The following is an 18931-nucleotide window of genomic DNA, read 5'->3' on the forward strand; positions in this document are numbered from 1 at the left end:
CATTTCATTTTAAAATTTTTTTGAGTATAGTTGACACACAATGTTACATTAGTTTCAGCTGTGCAACATAATGATTCACCTTCTCTATACCTTATGCCCCGCCTACCACAAGTGTAGCTACTGTCTGTCACCACATAACCTTATTACAGTGCCATTAACTATATTCCCTGTGCTATGAGGTTGTGGCCATTTAGTTGTATCACATTCCTGGCTCTACAATAAAACCTTGTAGATTATCCCTATAACTGGATTCAATTACTGTGGCACAAGATGGGTTACATAGCTCTTCAAAGCAACCAAACAGTATTTCTTATCTACTTGCTTCTTTCTTTAATGAGATTTTATTAAGAGTCACAGCACTCAATTCAAAAAATTTTTATCTTTTAGGAAATGTTATACTAGTTTCAGGTATAAAGCATAGTTATTTGGTAATTATATGAATCACGAAAGTTCACCACAATAAGTGTAGTTACTATCTGTAGCTATACAATGTTACTACGTTATTGACTATCTTCCCTGTGCTGTACTTCTTATGATTTATTGATTTTACAACCGGAAGTTTGTATAAAGTTATATTATTTTAAATAACACTGTGTCAGGTGTTCTGGAACTCCTGTATTTAAATTTATAATCTGTTGATGAGCCAACATAAAGATAGCAAAACAATTAGCAACTAATAAAAGTGAACAATAATTAGTTGCAATAATTGCAACAGTTGAGCTATGACCAAAATTCTTGAGTTTCCCAGCATCAAAGTGAACATGAGTGTCAGAAAAGGGGAAGCAAAGTTTTTCCTTGGCCTAAACTTCAGGAGAAATTTCACAAGTGGCTCTTTACAGAAGACCGAATAAAAGTGCCCTCAACAACATTCCCACAACAGACGCACTCACGGGACCCAACTGGCTTTTTCTTTCCACTTGGGACAGAGCTGAGCGTATAATATGGAAGAAAGTTTTGCTTAGGATCCAAAAATGTGGTGGATGTACAGCAGAAATTTGCGTGGCAGTGGGAGTATGCTCAAAGCAGCATACTTTTCAAACAGGATTCCTAAGCACACCTTTTGTCGGCTGAGATTTGATAAAAACTAGATAGAACATTTCAGACTGCTTTGATGAACACCTATCCACTAAGTTGACATTCTGCGTTTGTGGCTGAGGGAAGAGCCATATGCTCTCAATGCCACCTCGGCATAGGGTTTGGCTGAGCCCATTCTGTCAAGAAGAGGGTGCCTTACCAGGACTCTGGACTCGGGGAAGGCCACTGCACCTGCTTGAGGCGGTGGGCTGAGGCCTGCTGCTGCAATGGCTGTTCTCACCCCCTTCCTGAACTCCGCACAGCAAGCACTGCGCATGTTCACAGACACGTGTAGCGGATAACTTGTGGCTCCTAGATGCATGGATAAACGGGAGCCCCGCGCAGAGCTGCTACCCAGACAGTCAAACGTGAGGCCAAACATGTCAGCTCACCTTTGCAGCTAACATAGGACCCCAGTGCGTATCCTAGGAAGAGCGGGGGGTTCTTATAGAACATATTCCCCTAAACCATTCCACAGCCTGGGAAAGCTACTTCCTCCTGCCTCCGCTGGACGAGCCTCTAACCCGCGCGCCCGGCAGGGGAGGCCGGGGCAAGTGGCCGCGTGAACACCCCGTCACAGGGCCTGGGCGGGGCGAGGCGGCGAGGGGCGGGGTCTGGGGCGGGGCCCGGTGCCAGAGGGCGGCTCCGGGGGCGGGGCGTGGGCGTGCCCGGCGGCGTGCGCGCGGTAGCGTGCGCGCGGCGGGGGCGGGGCAGCAGCCGCAGGCCCACGCCGTAAACAGACAATATGGCGGCGGCGGCGGTGGCGGCGGTGCCTGGGACCTTGGGCACCTTGCAGGCCGGCCGCGCTCGCTTGGTGGCCGCTTGCTGTGCGCGGCTTCGCCCCGGGTCGAGGCTGCCCGGTTCCTTAATGGGCCCGCGGGTCGCCCCGGCGATATGGGCCCGGGGCTGGGCGCCCGCGGTCGAGGGCTCGGCCCCGCGGAGGGGCTATAGCTCTGAAGTGAAGACGGAGGACGAGCTGCGGGTGCGGTACCTGGAGGAGGAGAACCGAGGTGAGGGGCGCGGCGCTGGCAGCCGCGGGTCCTGGGAAGGGTCGCAAGGTCAAGTGTCTGCGCTGACGTCAGCGTCCGCTGAGCGGCCTGGGTCGAGACCCCTCCCCTCCCCCACCCCAGCCTTGCACCCTTGTGGTGCTTGCGGTGCCTAAAGGTGTACACTGGAGCAGCTTACCTGTAAAAGTGGCCCCACTCAGCGCCGAAGACAGAAATGCAGCTCACGCCCTCATCCCTAGACGAGCCAAGGTCAATAAACCGGGTGTGTGATATTTGCTTCCAGGTTTTGTGCTTGTTCTGAATTGCTTTCTGTCAACTCAAGTATCGGGGTTTGGGGGGTGGGTGGGTGGAGTTTCAGAAGCTGCAGTGAGAATGCACTTCATTCTGAAGAATCTCACACTTAAAGCAGTGCAGCCGCAACAATTTCTCCTCTTGTTTATTTTAGAAAGTTAAAGTTAGTTTGGGGGACTGAATTCCAATTCACTGAAACCATTTTTTGAGCTTGTTTTTGTCTTCCGGGTACCGCGCTAAGCTCTGGGGACCCTTGTGGGTGATAAGGCTCTTGCCCTTGAGCTACCTGCGGTGGAGGAGACAGATGCATTGGCAATACGATACCTCGGGGGGAAGGGGGAGGGCTGTGGAGGCGGGAACTGCCTACCGGAGGTGTTGGTGTTGGAGCCCAGTTCCTTTCACTTGCCCACTTGGGTCGGGAAAGGTAGAATAGCAGTTTGCCAGAGGACCGGTCATTTAATTTGGACACGTAGTTACTGAGCACCTGTCATCCGTTAAGCAGAAGGACAAAAGAAGTTAAGTCACGATTGCTGTCTTTAATCATCTTCTAGCAGTGAGGAAGATACTGCTGGCAAAAAGGCTCTGCTAACAACTTTGAAGGCTTGGTGAGAGGGAAGGGCTGTAATACCCCCAGAGACCTACCATCAGTTATATTTGGGGAGATTGGAGGACTTGAGAGGGGTATTCTGAGGGTCAAGTTAGAGTTTGGCCAGATGAAATCGGTTCCCAGGCATTCCTTACCAGGCAGTCGAATTTGGGAATAGTGAGGGTTCTTAGGCAAACTGCCTCTGTGCCTCAACTTTAGTGTGTGTGTAATAGGAAAAATAATACCAACATTGTAGGGCTTCTGTGAAGATTAGATGAGAATGTCAGTACAAATTGCCCATTAAGTATCTAGCTCATAATGGATGCTCCTGGTGGAGTATGAGGAGTTATTTCATTTGTTATTTAAATGTTTATTACCCCAGACAGAGCAGAGCATGGTCAAAGGGGGGGAATCTGAAGGTGTTGTGTTTTTGGGAAATACTGTAGGGCATGTGTGCTGCACTGTGACATGACAGGCAGAGTATTGAGAAATTCAGCTGGAAAGTAGATTTGGGACTGGAGTGTAGAGCCTTTTTGGGTAAGCTTAGTCTTACTGGGATTTCAGTTGTATTAGGTGTCCCTGCAGTACATTAGATACAGAGATTGCAGGTGCAGTGAGTAATATGCACCATATTCTGTATTTTTTGTCTTTATGACTTAAATGAATGCAAATTGCAAGTAAAATTTCACAAAACATCTGGATAGTCCTTAAGTTAGGATCCAAATGGATCAAAGAGAAGAAATTAAAGCATACAGAACAATTCAATAAAATCAGATGTTTACAGTTACCTTGAAATGTAAAAATCCACTATTAGGAAGTCATGGTTTCTTAAGAAAGTTGATTCAGCTTCCTTTCAATGACGGCTTAGGCTTGGCTAACTTATAAATGCTTTGGTTTACTAGGGAACCAGCAATAAGCGGTGCAAAGAAAAACATGAGGTTAAGAAATCTGCAGGTAAAGGAGTCTCCCTGATGCTTTTGCTTCCATTGAGGCCACTCCAAAATTTGAGGGTCTCAGCAGCCCGCTAGGAATAAGAAAATGAGAGGCGGGGTCAGAGGAGCCCCAAACTGCTGTATGCCCTGTGGGCCTCTTTAGGCTGCTGGAGGTGAGTAAGTGCAGAATGCATTAGCACTCATCTGTTGCTTGGGTTCCATATTTGTAATTTGTTGAGGAGGCGCAGTTGTAGGACCAGGTTTCTATAGCAGTTATTTCTTGCTTTGTTGTCTGATCTGCTTGGGGTTTTAGAGTAGCAGTCCTTGCCGTGGTTCACCAGGGTCTCTCCTTCATGGGTTGGCTGCTCACCGGTCATTCTCCTTCCCAGTTTATTGTTCGCACTTGTCTTGGGGTTACCTTTTTTCAAGGCCAAGAATGACTGCTCTGTTCAGTTAGAAACTTCTAGTGGCTCCCAGTTGCCTGCAGGCCTAGTCTCCAGTCTCCCCTCCGCTGTGTCTAAGCTTGGCCTTTACTGCTCTTTTGTTCGTGCTTTTACATGCACCTCCCAGAATGGAATGACTTCTCTCTTCCCCTTACCAAACTTCTCCCCGTCTGGCAAGCTTCTGCTCATAATTGTGACCCACTTCAAAGATCACCTTTGTGAACCGTGTTGGAAAAACTGCTGGCAGAAATAGAGCAAGTGGATCATGCAAGTCATTCTTGATACCTGCTCCTTGCTTACAGTTTACATCCAGATTATCAAGACTTCTTGAATGTCTCTGAAATCTTTTCACTTTCCTCTGTGTTCTTTACCAACACTGCTCTTGTCCACGCCAGCACCATCTCCCAAGGGGACTGTCACTGGGGTCTGCCAGCTGGTCTTCTGACATCTGCTTGCTTTCGTTTTTAGTAGATTGGTTTCTTTCGTGTATTTTTCTCATGTTTTTATTTTTATTTATTTACTTTTCTCATGTTTTTAATATATTTTCATACATTTTATGGCATGGGAATTATATTTATAAAAATATGTATTAAAGTGTGTGTGTGTGTGTATATATATATTTAAGCTTTTATTTATTTATATGAGAGAGGGAGAGAGGGAGAGAGAGTGTACTAGAGAGAGCGCTAGCAGGGGAGAGGGGGTGGGAGAGGGACAAGCAGACTCCCAGCTGAAGACCCTGGGATCAGGACCTGAGCTGAAGTCAGCCAGGTGCCCCAAGATATATATATTTCTAAATCTTTATTGATCTATAATTCACATACCATAAAATTCAAAATGTACAATTGATTTTAGTATATATAGAGAGTTGTGCCACTGTTACCACAATCCAACTTTGGAACATTTTTATCAATCCAGAAAGAAACCCTGTTTTCTTTAGTCATGACTCTGCATTCTCACACTCCCCTCCCTGCAAAATTGGGCCCATGTATCTGTTTTCTGTTTCAGTAGCTTTGTCTGTGTTGGACATTGCATTTGAAGAAATCACAGATGTGGTCTTCCATGGCTTTTTTCACTCAGCATTATATTTGCAGGGTCCATCCTTATTATAGCATGTGTCAGTACTCCATTCCTTTTTATTGTTGGATAACATTCCCATGTTTGGATAGATCAGGACACGTTTTGTTTATTCATCATTCATACACATTTAGGTTGTTTCCACTTTTTGGATATTGTGAACAATGTTGCTTAGAGCATTCATGGGAATTTTTGTGGACATTTCTTTTCACTTCCATCTAGTGGAATTGTTGGGTTACATGATAATTCTATGATTAACATTTTGAGGAGCTACCAAACTTTTCCAGAGTGGCTGCAGCATTTTACGTTCCCTCCAGCGATGTATGAGAGCTCCATTTCTGTACATCCTGACTGATACTTGTTAATTGTTTGTGTTTTTGATTCTAGCCATCCTGGTGCCTGTAAAGTGGTATCTCCTTGTGGCTTTGTTTTGGAGCTTCCTAATGGTTAATGATGTAGCGTGTCTTTTCATGTGTTTATTGGCCATGTGTGTATCTTCTTTAGAGAAATGTCTTCTCAAAGCCTTTGCCCATTTTTTAACTGGGTTTGTCTTTTTATTGTTGAATTGTAAGAGATTTTTAATATATTCTGGATACAAGTCCCTTATCAGATACATGATTTGCAGAACAATTTCCCACAATTTTGTGGGTTATGTTTTCAGGTTTTTAATGGTGTATTTTGAAGAACCCAGGTCTGTATGTGGTTTATTGGAGATACTCTGTTACTGGTTTTAGTACTTTGTGTGTTACATGTTATTTTTTAGTAAGAATAATTAAATTATTCAAGTTTGCAGAATTTCTAAAGTAAAAATACTATATAAGCACATGGTAAGAGTAAACAAAAAAAGCACCGTGGAAGGGTCCCACCCTTTCATTTTCAGGCCCTGCCATCAAAGGTCAACACTTTATTTTATTTTATTTTTTTTTTTAAAGATTTTATTTATTTATTTGTGAGAGAGAATGAGAGAGAGCACATGAGAGGGGGGAGGGTCAGAGGGAGAAGCAGACTCCCTGCCGAGCAGGGAGCCTGATGTGGGACTCGATCCAGGGACTCCGGGATCATGACCTGAACCGAAGGCAGTCGCTTAACCAACTGAGCCACCCAGGCGCCCAAAGGTCAACACTTTAAACATCTCTTGAGTTCTTGCTGTGAATGATAATTTTACTCACTGTTCTTATTTTTTATTCCACTGTATGGATATACCACATTTTGTTTCTACTTTTTGGATATTATGAATAATGCTGCTTAACACTGTGTACAATTATTTGTTTGAACATATGTGTTCATTTCTCTTGGGTAGATACATAGGAGTAGAATCAGTGGGGTGATTTTATGTTTAGTTTTTGGAAGAACCACCAAACTGGTTTCCACAGCAGCTGCACCATTTTAACATCTTCAGCAGTGCCCAAAGGTTCCTGTTTCCCCCCTGCTCGCCAACGCTTGTTTCCATTTGTTGTTCATTATAGCTGTCCTCCTGGCTGTGAGGTGATGCCTCGTGGTGGTGTTGATTGGCGTTGCCCTAATAACAAATGATGTTGAGCATCATTTCATGTGCTTATGGCCATTTGTATATCTCCTTTGGAGAAATACCTGTTTAAACCTTTTGCCCATTTTTCATTCTGGTCGTTTGTTTTTTTGTTGTGGGTAGTAAAAATTCTTTTATAATCTGGATATTAATCCTGTGGCAGATGTATGATTTGCAAATATTTTCTATTCTGTGAGGTGTTTTTTTTTTACTTGATAGTTTTGATGAATTATGGTTTATTTTTCTTTTGTTGCTTGTGCTTTTGTTGTCATATTTAAGACACTGTTGCCTAATCCAAGGTCGTGAAGATTTGTACCTCTTTCCTTCTGAGGTCTCATAGTGTGTCTAAGATCCATTTAGGTCTCATAGTGTGTCTAAGATCCATTTTGAGATAATTTTTATACATGGTGTGAGGAGAGGGTCCAGTTTCATTCTTTGATGGTTAATCTCTAGTTGTCCCATCACTATTTGTTGACAAGACTATTCTTTTAGCACTGAATGGTCTCAGTATCTTTTTTGAAAACCAGTTGACCATAGTGTAGGTGATTATTTCTGGACTCTCAGTTCCGTTGATCTGTATGTCTATCTTTATGCCAGTACCACACTGTTTGTTTTTACTGTAGCTTTGTAGTAAGTTTTGAAATCAGGAAGTGTCTTGATTAAGTCCTTCAACTAAGACTTCCAACTTTCTTTTTCAAGATTGTTTTGACTACTTGGTGTTCCTTACAATTCCATTTGATTAGTTTTGTATATTTTTTCAGAATTATTATTATTATTATTATTTTTTAAGATTTTATTTATTTATTTATTGGAGAGCAAGTGAGAGAGAAACAGCATGAGAGAGGAGAGGGTCAGAGGGAGAAGCAGGCTCCCCGCCGAGCCGGGAACCCGATGCGGGACTCGATCCCAGGACCCTGGGATCATGACCTGAGCCGAAGGCAGTCGCTTAACCAACTGAGCCACCCAGGCGCCCCCAGAATTATTGATAAATATAAAACTTCAGAGATGTAGGGAAGGAAGTGTAGGTCACATACATAATTGGAAAGAAAATGTAGTAGTTGTCAAGTTTTTAAAATTCTGAAGGTTTTAATATTTATATCTGTCCCTAATTCTATGTGTGTAATTTTGTATTCTTTTACTTACAAGGGCTCCCTAGATTTTGTAAGCTTCAGGCCTGCAAACCCTGGATTCCACTTTGTGACAGTTTCAAGATGTTTCTTTACATTTTCCCAATGTCTTGTAAGACGTTTTTCATCTCACTGATGTCTGCTCTTGTGAACAAATAGGTATTAGTGTTTTGGCTGGGCGGTTAATAGAGACAGTATATTTTTGAGGAGTATCTGTTAAAATTAAGAATGCACATTCTGGGGGTGCTTGTTCAATAGGATAAAAATAGTGCCTTCCTCTTGGGTTGCTGTGAGGGTCACGCGGCTTAATGAACCCAAAGCCCTGGGAACCGAGTCCAGCACGTACTACAGCACTTAATTAGTGACAGCGCTGTCCTTAAGGGTTTAATGTAGATCCTGCCCTAGATACCAGTTCCTTTTTTTTAATACTTATTGACTTATTTTTTATTTTTATTTTATTTTATTTTTTTAAAGATTTTATTTATTTATTTGACAGAGAGAGATACAGCGAGAGAGGGAACACAAGCAGGGGGAGTGGGAGAGGGAGAGGCAGGCTCCCCGCAGAGCAGGGAGCCCGATGTGGGACTCGATCCCAGGACCCTGGGATCATGACGTGAGCCGAAGGCAGACACTTAACCAACTGAGCCACCCAGGCGCCCTATTTACTTATTTTTTAAAAGATTTTATTTATTTATTTAAGATAGCGTGAGAGTGAGCAAGAGAGCACAAGCTAGGGGAGCAGCAGAGGGAGAGGGAGAAGCAGGATCTCCATTGAGCAGGGACCTCTATGCGGAACTCCATCCCAGGACCCTGGGATCATGACCTGAGCTGAAGGCAGATGCTTAACCGACTGAGCCATCCAGGTGCCCCTGGATACTGGTTCTTCGTGATTTTCTTTGTGCTGAGATCGTTTGGAATTCTTGAAAATTTATTCTGTGAGCTGAAGTTTATCTTTGTACTTTCTTTGAAAAATAGGTTTGCAGTTTCTTCCATAGAGACAGCATGTGTACATTTCGTTGTCTTCAGTTTAACTCATTTACAATAAGGATGGTACCCATTCCCACCCCCAAGGTGGTGGAAGGCATTTCCCTACACTGGGAAAAGTTGTGCTTACTCAGGGGACAAGCAAGGTCAAGTACAGGTCATATAGGGCTTTGAATATCACGCTAAGGTCTTTGAATGCAAATGTTTTGGAGACAAAGGATTTTAAAGAGGGGTGGATTCTGTGCATAATTGTTTTGGAAAATTGATCATCGGACTGAAGCACTTGGAATGAGATGGTGGGTTCCTGATAGAATTAGAGAAGTTAGGAAGGAGAGCTGGGCTTCATGGGAGAAGGAATGAACTTTGCTTTTATAGATCGAGGTTGAGTTACTTGTTGGACTCTGTCTAAATGGAAGTGCCTTCAGGTTAAGTATGTGGAACAGAGTCAGCAGAGAAATTTGGGATGGAAATACTGAGAACTATGTAGTATGACAAAAAGAGTAAATGTGATGCTAACTCCTGGTACATTAGCAAAAAAGCCTGTCCCACAAGGCTTGCCTGTGACAAGGATTTGCTAGCTATTACTTCTATATGTACTTGAAGATGATGAAACCACATTTTTTTCACTAATAAGTACATTTAGTAAAATGTGCCAGTTTACCTTGGTGGTGCTTAAGAAGAGATAAAGTGAAAGGGACAGGATGTTAATTAAGTTCTTTTCTAATAAGCAGAAGAAAAGAGGTGCATATTAAGTACTAGATTGATCTTATGTATTACATATACCACATTGTTTAAAAATATGCTTATCTTGAAAAGGAGGGTAAACATGAAAATAAGGACAAAGCTCTTGGCGTGAACCTCAAGGAAGGGGCAGATTTCCTAAGTCCCAGGTTAACTAGCTGTGTGTGCAGGAGTTGTACCCTGAATACTCACTAACTCAGACGCTTGTGCTGTTTTCTTTTTTTTTTCCACTAGGAATTGTGGTGCTTGGAATAAACAGAGCTTATGCCAAAAATTCATTCAGTAAAAATCTGATAAAAATGGTGAGTATAAAGATTAAGCTGTTTGTTTCTAATACTAAGATACAGTGTTGACATCAATCTGAAAGTGATTTTTCCTCTTTTTTTTTTTTTTTTTTTCCTGCTTGCCCTCCCTGTATCTGTTTAGCTCTCAAAAGCTGTGGATGCTTTAAAATCTGATAAGAAAGTGCGGACCATAATAGTCAGGAGTGAAGTCCCAGGGATATTCTGTGCTGGTATGTAAATAAATTTTATTATGACATTGAACTGTAGTCTAAGTTTTCCTCAGTGATAGTCTATTTTCCATTATAAAGTGTTCTGTGATTTGAATTCTATTACCAACATTTTCTTTGTCTGTTTTTTACTGTTTTACAAGAGAAAAAAATGCTTTGTATTAAGGAACTTTCTGTTGATTGTTTTGGAAATTGGAAAAATAATTTGAGCCACTAAAATATTTGTAATGCATGTATGATATTTATGAAAGATCAGCTGGGAAGGAAAAGTTGAGACTCCTACCTCTAACAGTGTGCTCTGTATTTATTTGTTGATCAAAAAATACTTTCATTGACTAGCAGGAGCTACCCCAGTAAAAAGTGTTAAGTATAGACATTTGCTTTGGAGAGTGTTTGTGGTAGCACCTACTTAAGTATGTGTCCATGGATTGTATTTTTAAATTGGCATCTACAGCAGCGAAAATTAGGATTTTTCCCCCTGATTATACTGTATTACCAAAAGCTAAAGATTAAGTTATCTTGCATTTTCCCTTTGTAATTGTTTCGATACCATGAGATTGAATGAATCTGTTTCAACTAGTAAAATAGGAAAACAAGGAAAAAATGTAGATGAGGAAGGTATGTGGTAATAACGTAGCAGTATCGTTGTCATTTAGAAATGAAAGTAGAAGTTGGCTGAAGCATAAACAACTTTTTTTCAGTAAAAATATAAATGAGATAATCCCCTTCAGGCAATTAGACATTTGAGGGAACAACATATAGTATTTTATTCATTAAACAAGTATCTGTTAAACCTTTAGAGTAAACCTCGAACAATGTCGAGAATGACAGTGTGTAGAGTGTCTTTGTTGTGGGCGATAGGCTTCAGTTTTGTTCTCAAGAGCCCTCAGTCAGTCAGGGTTCAGCCTCTGTGGCTTCCACCATAAAGTACTGCAGAATTTTGTGGTATTTAGGAAACACTCAATGTAAGTGAGTTATATTTTGGCTTTCAGTGTACTGTAGCATGCCTGAAAAGATTAGTTTTAGCTCCAGTTGGGTAATCCGAGAGAGTGGGATTATCATCCTTAGATGCCGGGGGAAGGCCTTTGGCAGTCCTGCCTCCGCTTCCGCCTGAGACCCAGGCAGGGCAGGCCGCCAGCCTGGTAGGGCTGTCGGAGGCCCGGAGGGCCGGTGGAGTGCGGCACCCTGAGTCAGTCAGCGATGGCCGTTAACAGTTTTCATACGGGCTTTACGTACATTTTCATTTTTTCTTAAGCAGTATGGAGAACTTACATGGAGAGAATTAGGATCCTTGTTATCTGTGACTTTAGGACCAGGTGAATAAGTCTCCAGGTGACTGAGTCCAGCATGTGACCGATGGCCTCGGAGGGCTGCTCAGGGACTTGTTGGGAAGAAAAACGTAGAGCAGTTTGGGGGCCTTTGAGGAAGGCCCAGGGACCTGGATCTTTGAGGAATGGCAGTGATAACGTGCTTCAGAATTCACTGTTACCGAGGCTCCCAGCATGACTGTCTTCTGTTGGTTGACTGTGACACTGTAGTTACTGTAGAGGTTTTATTTTACCTGCTCCTTTGCTGCCCATTTGTTTTGCATCTCCACCTTATTAGTACCCTGAAAAAGGCTTTAATGCTTTAGAACAGTTTACAACTCTTTTATTATAGGTTGCCTTTTCGGGGACATACTAAGTAATATACCAAATGTTTTTTACCAGATGAACATGTTGGCCTCGAATACTGTTTTTTCGAGGGTTCATCAAATTTATTTCCTTTGTTGTATGTGCTTTGTAACTTCTGCATGATCAGGATAATCTTCTGCTGTATGTTTTAACTCATGAGATTTGTTACTGTATTTTGTTAAAAAAAATCAATGTTTGAATTATAGAAAAATTGGGGCAAATCATTTATGTTAGTAACTCAGCGTATATAATGGAATTATAATGGATAATATATAATGGAATTATATACGCTGAGTTACTAACATAAATGATTCAAATAAATGATTCAAATTTCTCTGAAAGGTTTTTTTTTTCTTATATGTATTTGAAAGAGGCAGTTTGGTGGGTCTGTCATTATTAGTATGTACACATTAATTATAAGTCCAGTTAATAAAATCTCTTTGCAGAGTTAAAATGAACGCTTATTTATACCAGTATAGAAATCTGAATTTAGTCAGGCCTCATTATTGTTGAAGAATACAGACTTTCACATAATTAGAGCTTTAATTTCTACTAAAGTAGTAATGTTCTGAAGTAGTAATATTCAAAAACAGTGTCCTCATTTACTGGTTAGTTTCTTAGTTCCCCCAGCCCCCTCAAGTTACTCCTTTTACCTCTTCCCTTTCTGCCCCACAAAGGTTCCTCTTCTCCATCCATCTGTATTCCAGTGACACCTTGTTTGTTTCCTGAAACTTAAAGCTTGTAAAGTGGTCTTGCCTCAGATTTCTTGATGATGGGAACTTCTTTTTTTCTTCTTTAAAAGTCATCTTTTGTATTCTGGGAACACAGCCCAAATAGGGACTCAGCATGCAGTTGCTGAAATTAATCAGCCTGTAAGCTGCTGTGATTCAGGGACTGTTGGGATGTGTTCCGCAGCTTCTCTCGGTTGTCTCAGACCGCCTTCCTGTTCACTGGTAGTGTTGCTGGCTCCTGACTTTGGTTCATTCTTTTTACGTCCTTTTTCTAATATTCCACAAAGCAGATGATGAAGCACTATTAAAGTGATCCCTAGTGTGTTGAAGGTTGGACTGAGTGATTTCTGACTTCCCCTTTTAAGTATACTATTTAAAATCGATAACCATATTTCACTTAACACTTAAATTTTTAAAATCAAATTTTATTTTTTAGAAAATCAGTGCTAGATCAAAATGTATACAAAATGTATAACGTATACAAAGAGAGAAGTCCTGCTTCTACCCTTCTGCTCATTCTTTTAATAAAAGTAGAAATTTTTATTAGATTCTTTTTTATCCTTCCAGTATTTCATTATACAGATGCATACAAATATGCACACTGATACATAGAGGCATGCAGTCAGACGTGAAGGGGCTGAGTGATAAGATGGAGAGGACAGCATGTGCTGGTGTGGTCGTGAGGGAAGCAGGTGCTGAGAGAGAGGGCTGTGTGTGGTGTTAGGGCCTAGACGAGGGCTGTGTGCTCCCCAGTAAGACCAGGGGTTCCGAGTATGACTCTCTTGTCCCGGTCTCCACACTTTCTGTGAGATAATTATCTTACAGTAATAAATTATAGTAACCAATTATCTACAAAGTAAATAGTTTTGGAAAAAAATCACCAGGTACCTAAAATTGTGACATTGACCGAGTTTCTCAATTACTGTTACAGCATGTGAGAGGAAAATCTTTAAAAAGACGTTATAGAACCATTCATATGCTTTCATTTTACAGAATCCCTGTGAGGTTATGGGCCTGGTTAAAGGGGGTCACTTAGCTAGAACTACTTCTCATGACTCCTAGAGCAGAATGTTTTGTTTTGTTTCTTAACTGTACCATGATTTCTAACCTTTTGGAGTACGAGGTCTCCTTTCTAAATTCTAAAAATTTCATGTACTTACACATCATAGTTGATTGAGAAGATATGTAATGTCAAAATGCCACTCTGGGCATAGCATTGTATTTAAGTGAATTTTCTGTTAATTAACAATGGTATCTAGCCACAGAAAAAAAAACCCCATAATTATTATGGGTGTACATAGTGTTTCCTGTACATAGATGTTTTCAGATACCATGCCATACCCTAGGCATGACTCCAGGTTGGGAATCACTAAAGTGTACTCTTTCTTGTAGGTTAGACACTGCTTCTGGGTTCATGGCCTGCCTGTTTCTCTTGGAATACTAAGACATGTCGTTTTCAGAGTCAAAGCTCATCGTGACACACTGGCCAAAATGTGTGCTGTCTTCCCTGCATAGTCTAGATGTTATTTATTCATTTAAAACTTTTATCTTGTTTCTTACACACATAGAGACACACTCACCTCCAAACACAAAGGAAAGCTGAAATAATTCTACTTCACAATTTTAATATAGTGTCTGTAATGAAATTATGAAAAAGTTCTTTTGTCTGGGTTACTGAAGTCCATGTAAATGTGTAACCCTATTTGTTTACTTTTGTTCTTCTAGTGTTCCAATACTAAGTAGCAAAGGACATAATGTATTGTTTTCACCATCAAATTTTTGAAATGAAAGTTTATGAGAAATTACTGAGAATAAGGATTTTTTTCCTTTGAAATTACTAAAATAGATTATAAACAATTCTTGGTAATTGATTCTTGTATGTAGAACTCTAAATTGAGTGTTTCACCGAATTATACATAATAGTGTGGGGTTTTTTTTGAAAGTAAATGTAGTTTTGCTTCTGCTTTTGAATTCTAGTAAATTATGATTTCACTAAAAACTTCTCACTAACATTTTCAACATGCTTTCTTGAATGTTGTGTGTAGTGTTCAAATGGAGGCAGATGTCATGACACAGATACCTGGGGCTGCTGACTGATGACATGTTCTATTCAGTCTTATTTCAGAATCTCAGGTTACGTTGTATTTATGTGTTTGAATGTTAATCCCTTAGGAAGTTTGATAAGTAAAGTGAAAGAATAGATACCCACAAATTTGTAATAATTTAGCATAGGGTTCTTTTATTGCATATCATTTTTTTAAGATAATCTATTTTATTGAAGTATGAATTACTTGCAATAAAATGTACCAATTCTAGGGGCGCCCAGCTGGCTCAGGGTGAGGAGCTTGCGATTCTTGATCTCAGGGTTGTGAATTTGAACCCCATGTTAGATGTAGAGATTACTTAGTAAAATAATACCTTAAAAAAATGTACCAATTCTAAATACTAATAAAGCACTCAGTAATGAAATTGCTGAGTGTTGACATTTAGATCATGACCACAGCAGTGATCTCTAGAGTGTGTTCATCACTTAAAAAGCTTTCTTGTGCTCATTTGTAGTCAATCCCTTCCCCTACTCCTCCCCTTAAACAGCTATTTCCTTGCTCTTACTATAGCTTTTCCTCTTCTAAAATGTCTTCTGGGACGTCTGGCTGGCTCAGTTGGAAGAGCATATGACTCTTGAGCTCGCAGTCATGAGTTTGAGCCACATGTTGGTGTAGATATTACTTAAATAAAACTTAAAAAAAAAAGGTGTCTTCTATATGGAATCCTACTATAGGTGGTCTGTTGTATTTGGCTTCTTTCACTTAGCATAATACTTTGAGGTTCACCGTTTTACGTGGTTCAGTAGTGTTTGATTGCTGAGTATTCGTTCCCCCTGCTGAGCGGCTTTGCATTTATCTAATGCCTGGTGGTTTCGAGCATCTTTCCTGGTGCTTTTTAGTCACTTTTTTTTTTTTTTTTTTTGGTAGTGAAGTGTTTATTCAGGTCTTTTCACCATATTTTTATCAGATGTCTTCTTACTGAGTTATAGACTTCTTTACATATTCCTGGTATAAGGCCTTTCATCTGATAAGTGTTTTATAAGTATTTTATCCCATTCTATGACTAGCCTTTTTCTTAACAGTTTGTTTTGACCAACGAAAGTTTTTATTTGGAGTTTTATTTATCCATTTGTATTCTTTTGTGGGGTTTGTACTTACTTTGTGAATTAAGAACTATTATCTTACTCCAGAGCATAGACTTTCTCAAACTATGTTGTCTTCTAGAAATTTTTTAGTTGTTATGTTTTACATTTAGACCTTCGATGCATTCTGACTTAATTTTTGTGTATGTTGCAAGATGTGGATTTAGGTATTGTTGTATAATAAAATATGTATTTGGTCTTTGCCCCAGATTCCTGGCCCAGAACTCCTAAAACCCAGGGAATTTCCTGAGTGATAAGAGTGCCTTTTGTATACTAAAGAGTTGACTCAAGGCTGGGGTTCCAGGGGTCCTTAGATAGCTTTAGGGTGGGGACTGGTTGCCAGAAGAATCAGTCATGGGATTAAAGGGTTAGAACTTTCAGTCCCACTCCCCCAGTCTCTGAGGAGGGGAGAAGAGCTGGAGATTGAGTTCAGTCACCAAAGGATTTGGTGCCTATGTGATGAAAACTCTATAAAAACCCATAAACAATGGGGAGTTTCTAGGTTGGTGAACACATCAGTATTTTGGGAAGGTGCTGTGCCCAGAGGAGGCATGGAAGCTCCATGTCCCCACTCCCTCTTACTTTGCTCTATATATCTCTTGAACTTCAACTTGGCTCTATATATCTCTTCAATTTGGCTTTCCTGCCTGAGTCTTATCCTTTTAATAAACTGGTAAATGTAAATACAGTGTTTTCCCAGGTTCTGTGAGTCCTTCTAATGAATTATTGAAGCTGATGAGGAGTTTGTTGAAACCCTTGAGTTTATAGCTGGTCAGTTAGAAATGTGGGTGCCTCCTGGGGCTAGTGACTGGCATCTGAAGTGAAAGCAGGCTCATGGGCCCGAGCCTTTAATCTGTAGGGTCTGTGCTAACTTTGGGAGTTAGCATCAGGATTGGAATTAAATTGTTGGATGCCCTTTTGGCATGGAATTGGAGAATTGGTGTGGAACCCTATGTCCCTCCCCCTGCCCCCAATTGGTATCAGGAGTAGGATTTGCTAGATTGACTCACAGACTCAGGAAAGTGCTTTACTTACTATTACTGGTTTATTATAAAGGATAGAATCCAGGAACAGCCAAATGGTAGAGTGCATAGGGCAAGAGTAGGGTGGAGGGTGAACACATGTGTTCAACAACCTGAAAGCTCCCTTGAACCTCATTGTTTATGGGTTTTTATGGAAGTTCTGTTACATAGCCATGATTGATTAAACATTGGCCTTTGGTGATCGAACTCAATCTCTGGCCCCATCCTGCCCCCAGAGGTTGAGTGGTGGGGCTGAAAATTCCAGCCCTCTGTCCGTGGCTTGGTCTTTCTGGTGAGGAGCCTCTGTTCTGAAACGATTCAGAGGCCCTCCAACAGTCACCTCATTAGCATAAACTTAGGGATGGTTCAGAGGGGCTCGTTATGAATAAAAATAGAAAGCACTTCTATCACTCAGGATAGTTCAAGGATTTTTAAAGCTCTGTGCCAGGATCCTGTGAAAAGGACAAATATATTTTGTATTATACCATAGGTTTTTAAAAAAATTTTTTGCATATGCATATCTAATTTTTCTAGTTCCATTTATTGAAAAGATTAACTTTTCCTCCATTGAATTATCTTAGGACTTTCTAAAAAATCAGTTGACCGTATATGTTGAGTTATACCCAGGCTGTCTGTGCTCTTTGGTCTCAATTACTGTGTACACATCTTGGACATATTTAGTTAAATTTATTCCTAAGTATTTCATAATTTTTTGATGCTACTATAAATGGCATTTTCTAACTTGGACTTTTGATTTTCTATTGCTAGCATGTGGAAATACAATTGATTTTCATGTATTGACCATATATCCTACATTATTATATTATTATACTATTATACCCTTATTAAACTCACTTTTTAGTTCTGGGAATCTTTTTTTTTTTTTTTTTGTAGATTCCTTGGGATTTTTCTTTGTAGGTAGTCATCTGTAGCCAGTTTTACTTCTTCCTTTTTAGTATGTTGGCCTTTTATTGTTTCTTATTATATCAGTTGGGATCTTCATTACAGTGTGGAACAAAGCTGATGAGAATGTCCATCCCAGCCTTCTCTCAGCAGAAGAGGGAAGACTTTCAGTCTTTCACCAATAAGTATACTGTTCGCTGTGGTTTTCTCAGAAATGTGTTTTTATTAGGTTGAAAAAGGTTCTATTCCTAGTTTGCTGAGGATTTTTTTTTTATCATGAATAGGTGTTGAATTTTGTCAGATTTCTTTCTTTTGTGTCTCTTAAGATGATCATATCTTTTTTTTTTCCCAGTCTCTTAAAAATGGTAATTATCAATTGATTTTCAGCTGTTAAGTAACCTTGTATTCCTGTAATGTAATTCCTGTATTCCTTCTTGGTCATGATGTGTTACTCTTTTTACATATTGCTAGATTTGATATGTTAACATTTGGTGGAGGGATTTTGCAGCTTTGTTCATGAGGGAAATTGAGGTGTAGTTGTCTTGTAACGTCTGTGTCTGGTTTTGGTGTCAGGGCATTGCCGGTCTCATGAAATGAATCAGAAGGTGTTCCAATTTTGTTTCTTCTCTTTTGCTGAAGAGGTTGTAAAGAATTGGTATTATTTCTTCTGTAGTTTGGTAAAATTCACCAACAAAGCCATCTGGGTCCAGTTTTCTCTGGGGGAAGATTTTTAATTGTGAATTTAATCTCTTTAGTAGATACAGGGCTAGGGCTATTCAAGTTACCCATTTCTTCTTAAGTTTGGGTAATTTGTGTCTTTTAAGGAAACTATCTGTTTTATCTAAGTTTTCAAATTTATTGGCATAAAGTTCATAATCCCTTATCTTTTTAATATCGATGAATTTCTAGAGGTATCTTTCATTTTTGGTATTGATAATTTGTGTCTTTTTTTTAAATTCTGGTAAAACATTTATTACTTTTCTTGATCTTTTCAGAGAACTGGCTTTTGGTTTCATTGGTTCATTTTTTTTTCCTCTGTTTGCTTTAGTATTTATTCGTTATTTTCTAGATTCTTAAGGTGGAAGCTTAGATCATTGATTTTAAACCTTTTTTCTTTCCT

General features: G+C 40.1%; 1 protein-coding gene across 7 annotated transcripts in view; it reads left to right on the forward strand.

Annotated features, from left to right (window-relative positions):
• The first annotated feature begins 1787 nt into the window (after positions 1-1787).
• LOC145715849 (methylglutaconyl-CoA hydratase, mitochondrial-like) overlaps positions 1788-18931 on the forward strand; it is a 37307-nt gene continuing 20163 nt past the window's right edge. For all 7 annotated transcript variants that reach the window (XR_014139904.1, XM_081802750.1, XM_081802748.1 and 4 more), the window contains exons 1-3: positions 1788-2084; positions 10019-10086; positions 10211-10298. Coding sequence is in view for 6 of the 7 variants with exons in the window: in XM_081802750.1 (XP_081658876.1) it covers positions 1820-2084; positions 10019-10086; positions 10211-10298 (421 nt within the window). In the remaining variant the exon portion in view is untranslated. The remainder of the gene's footprint in view (positions 2085-10018; positions 10087-10210; positions 10299-18931) is intronic.

The sequence above is a fragment of the Leptonychotes weddellii genome, chromosome 14, assembly GCF_054177405.1.
Source record: "Leptonychotes weddellii isolate Sample4059 chromosome 14, ASM5417740v2, whole genome shotgun sequence".
Lineage (NCBI taxonomy): Eukaryota > Metazoa > Chordata > Mammalia > Carnivora > Phocidae > Leptonychotes > Leptonychotes weddellii.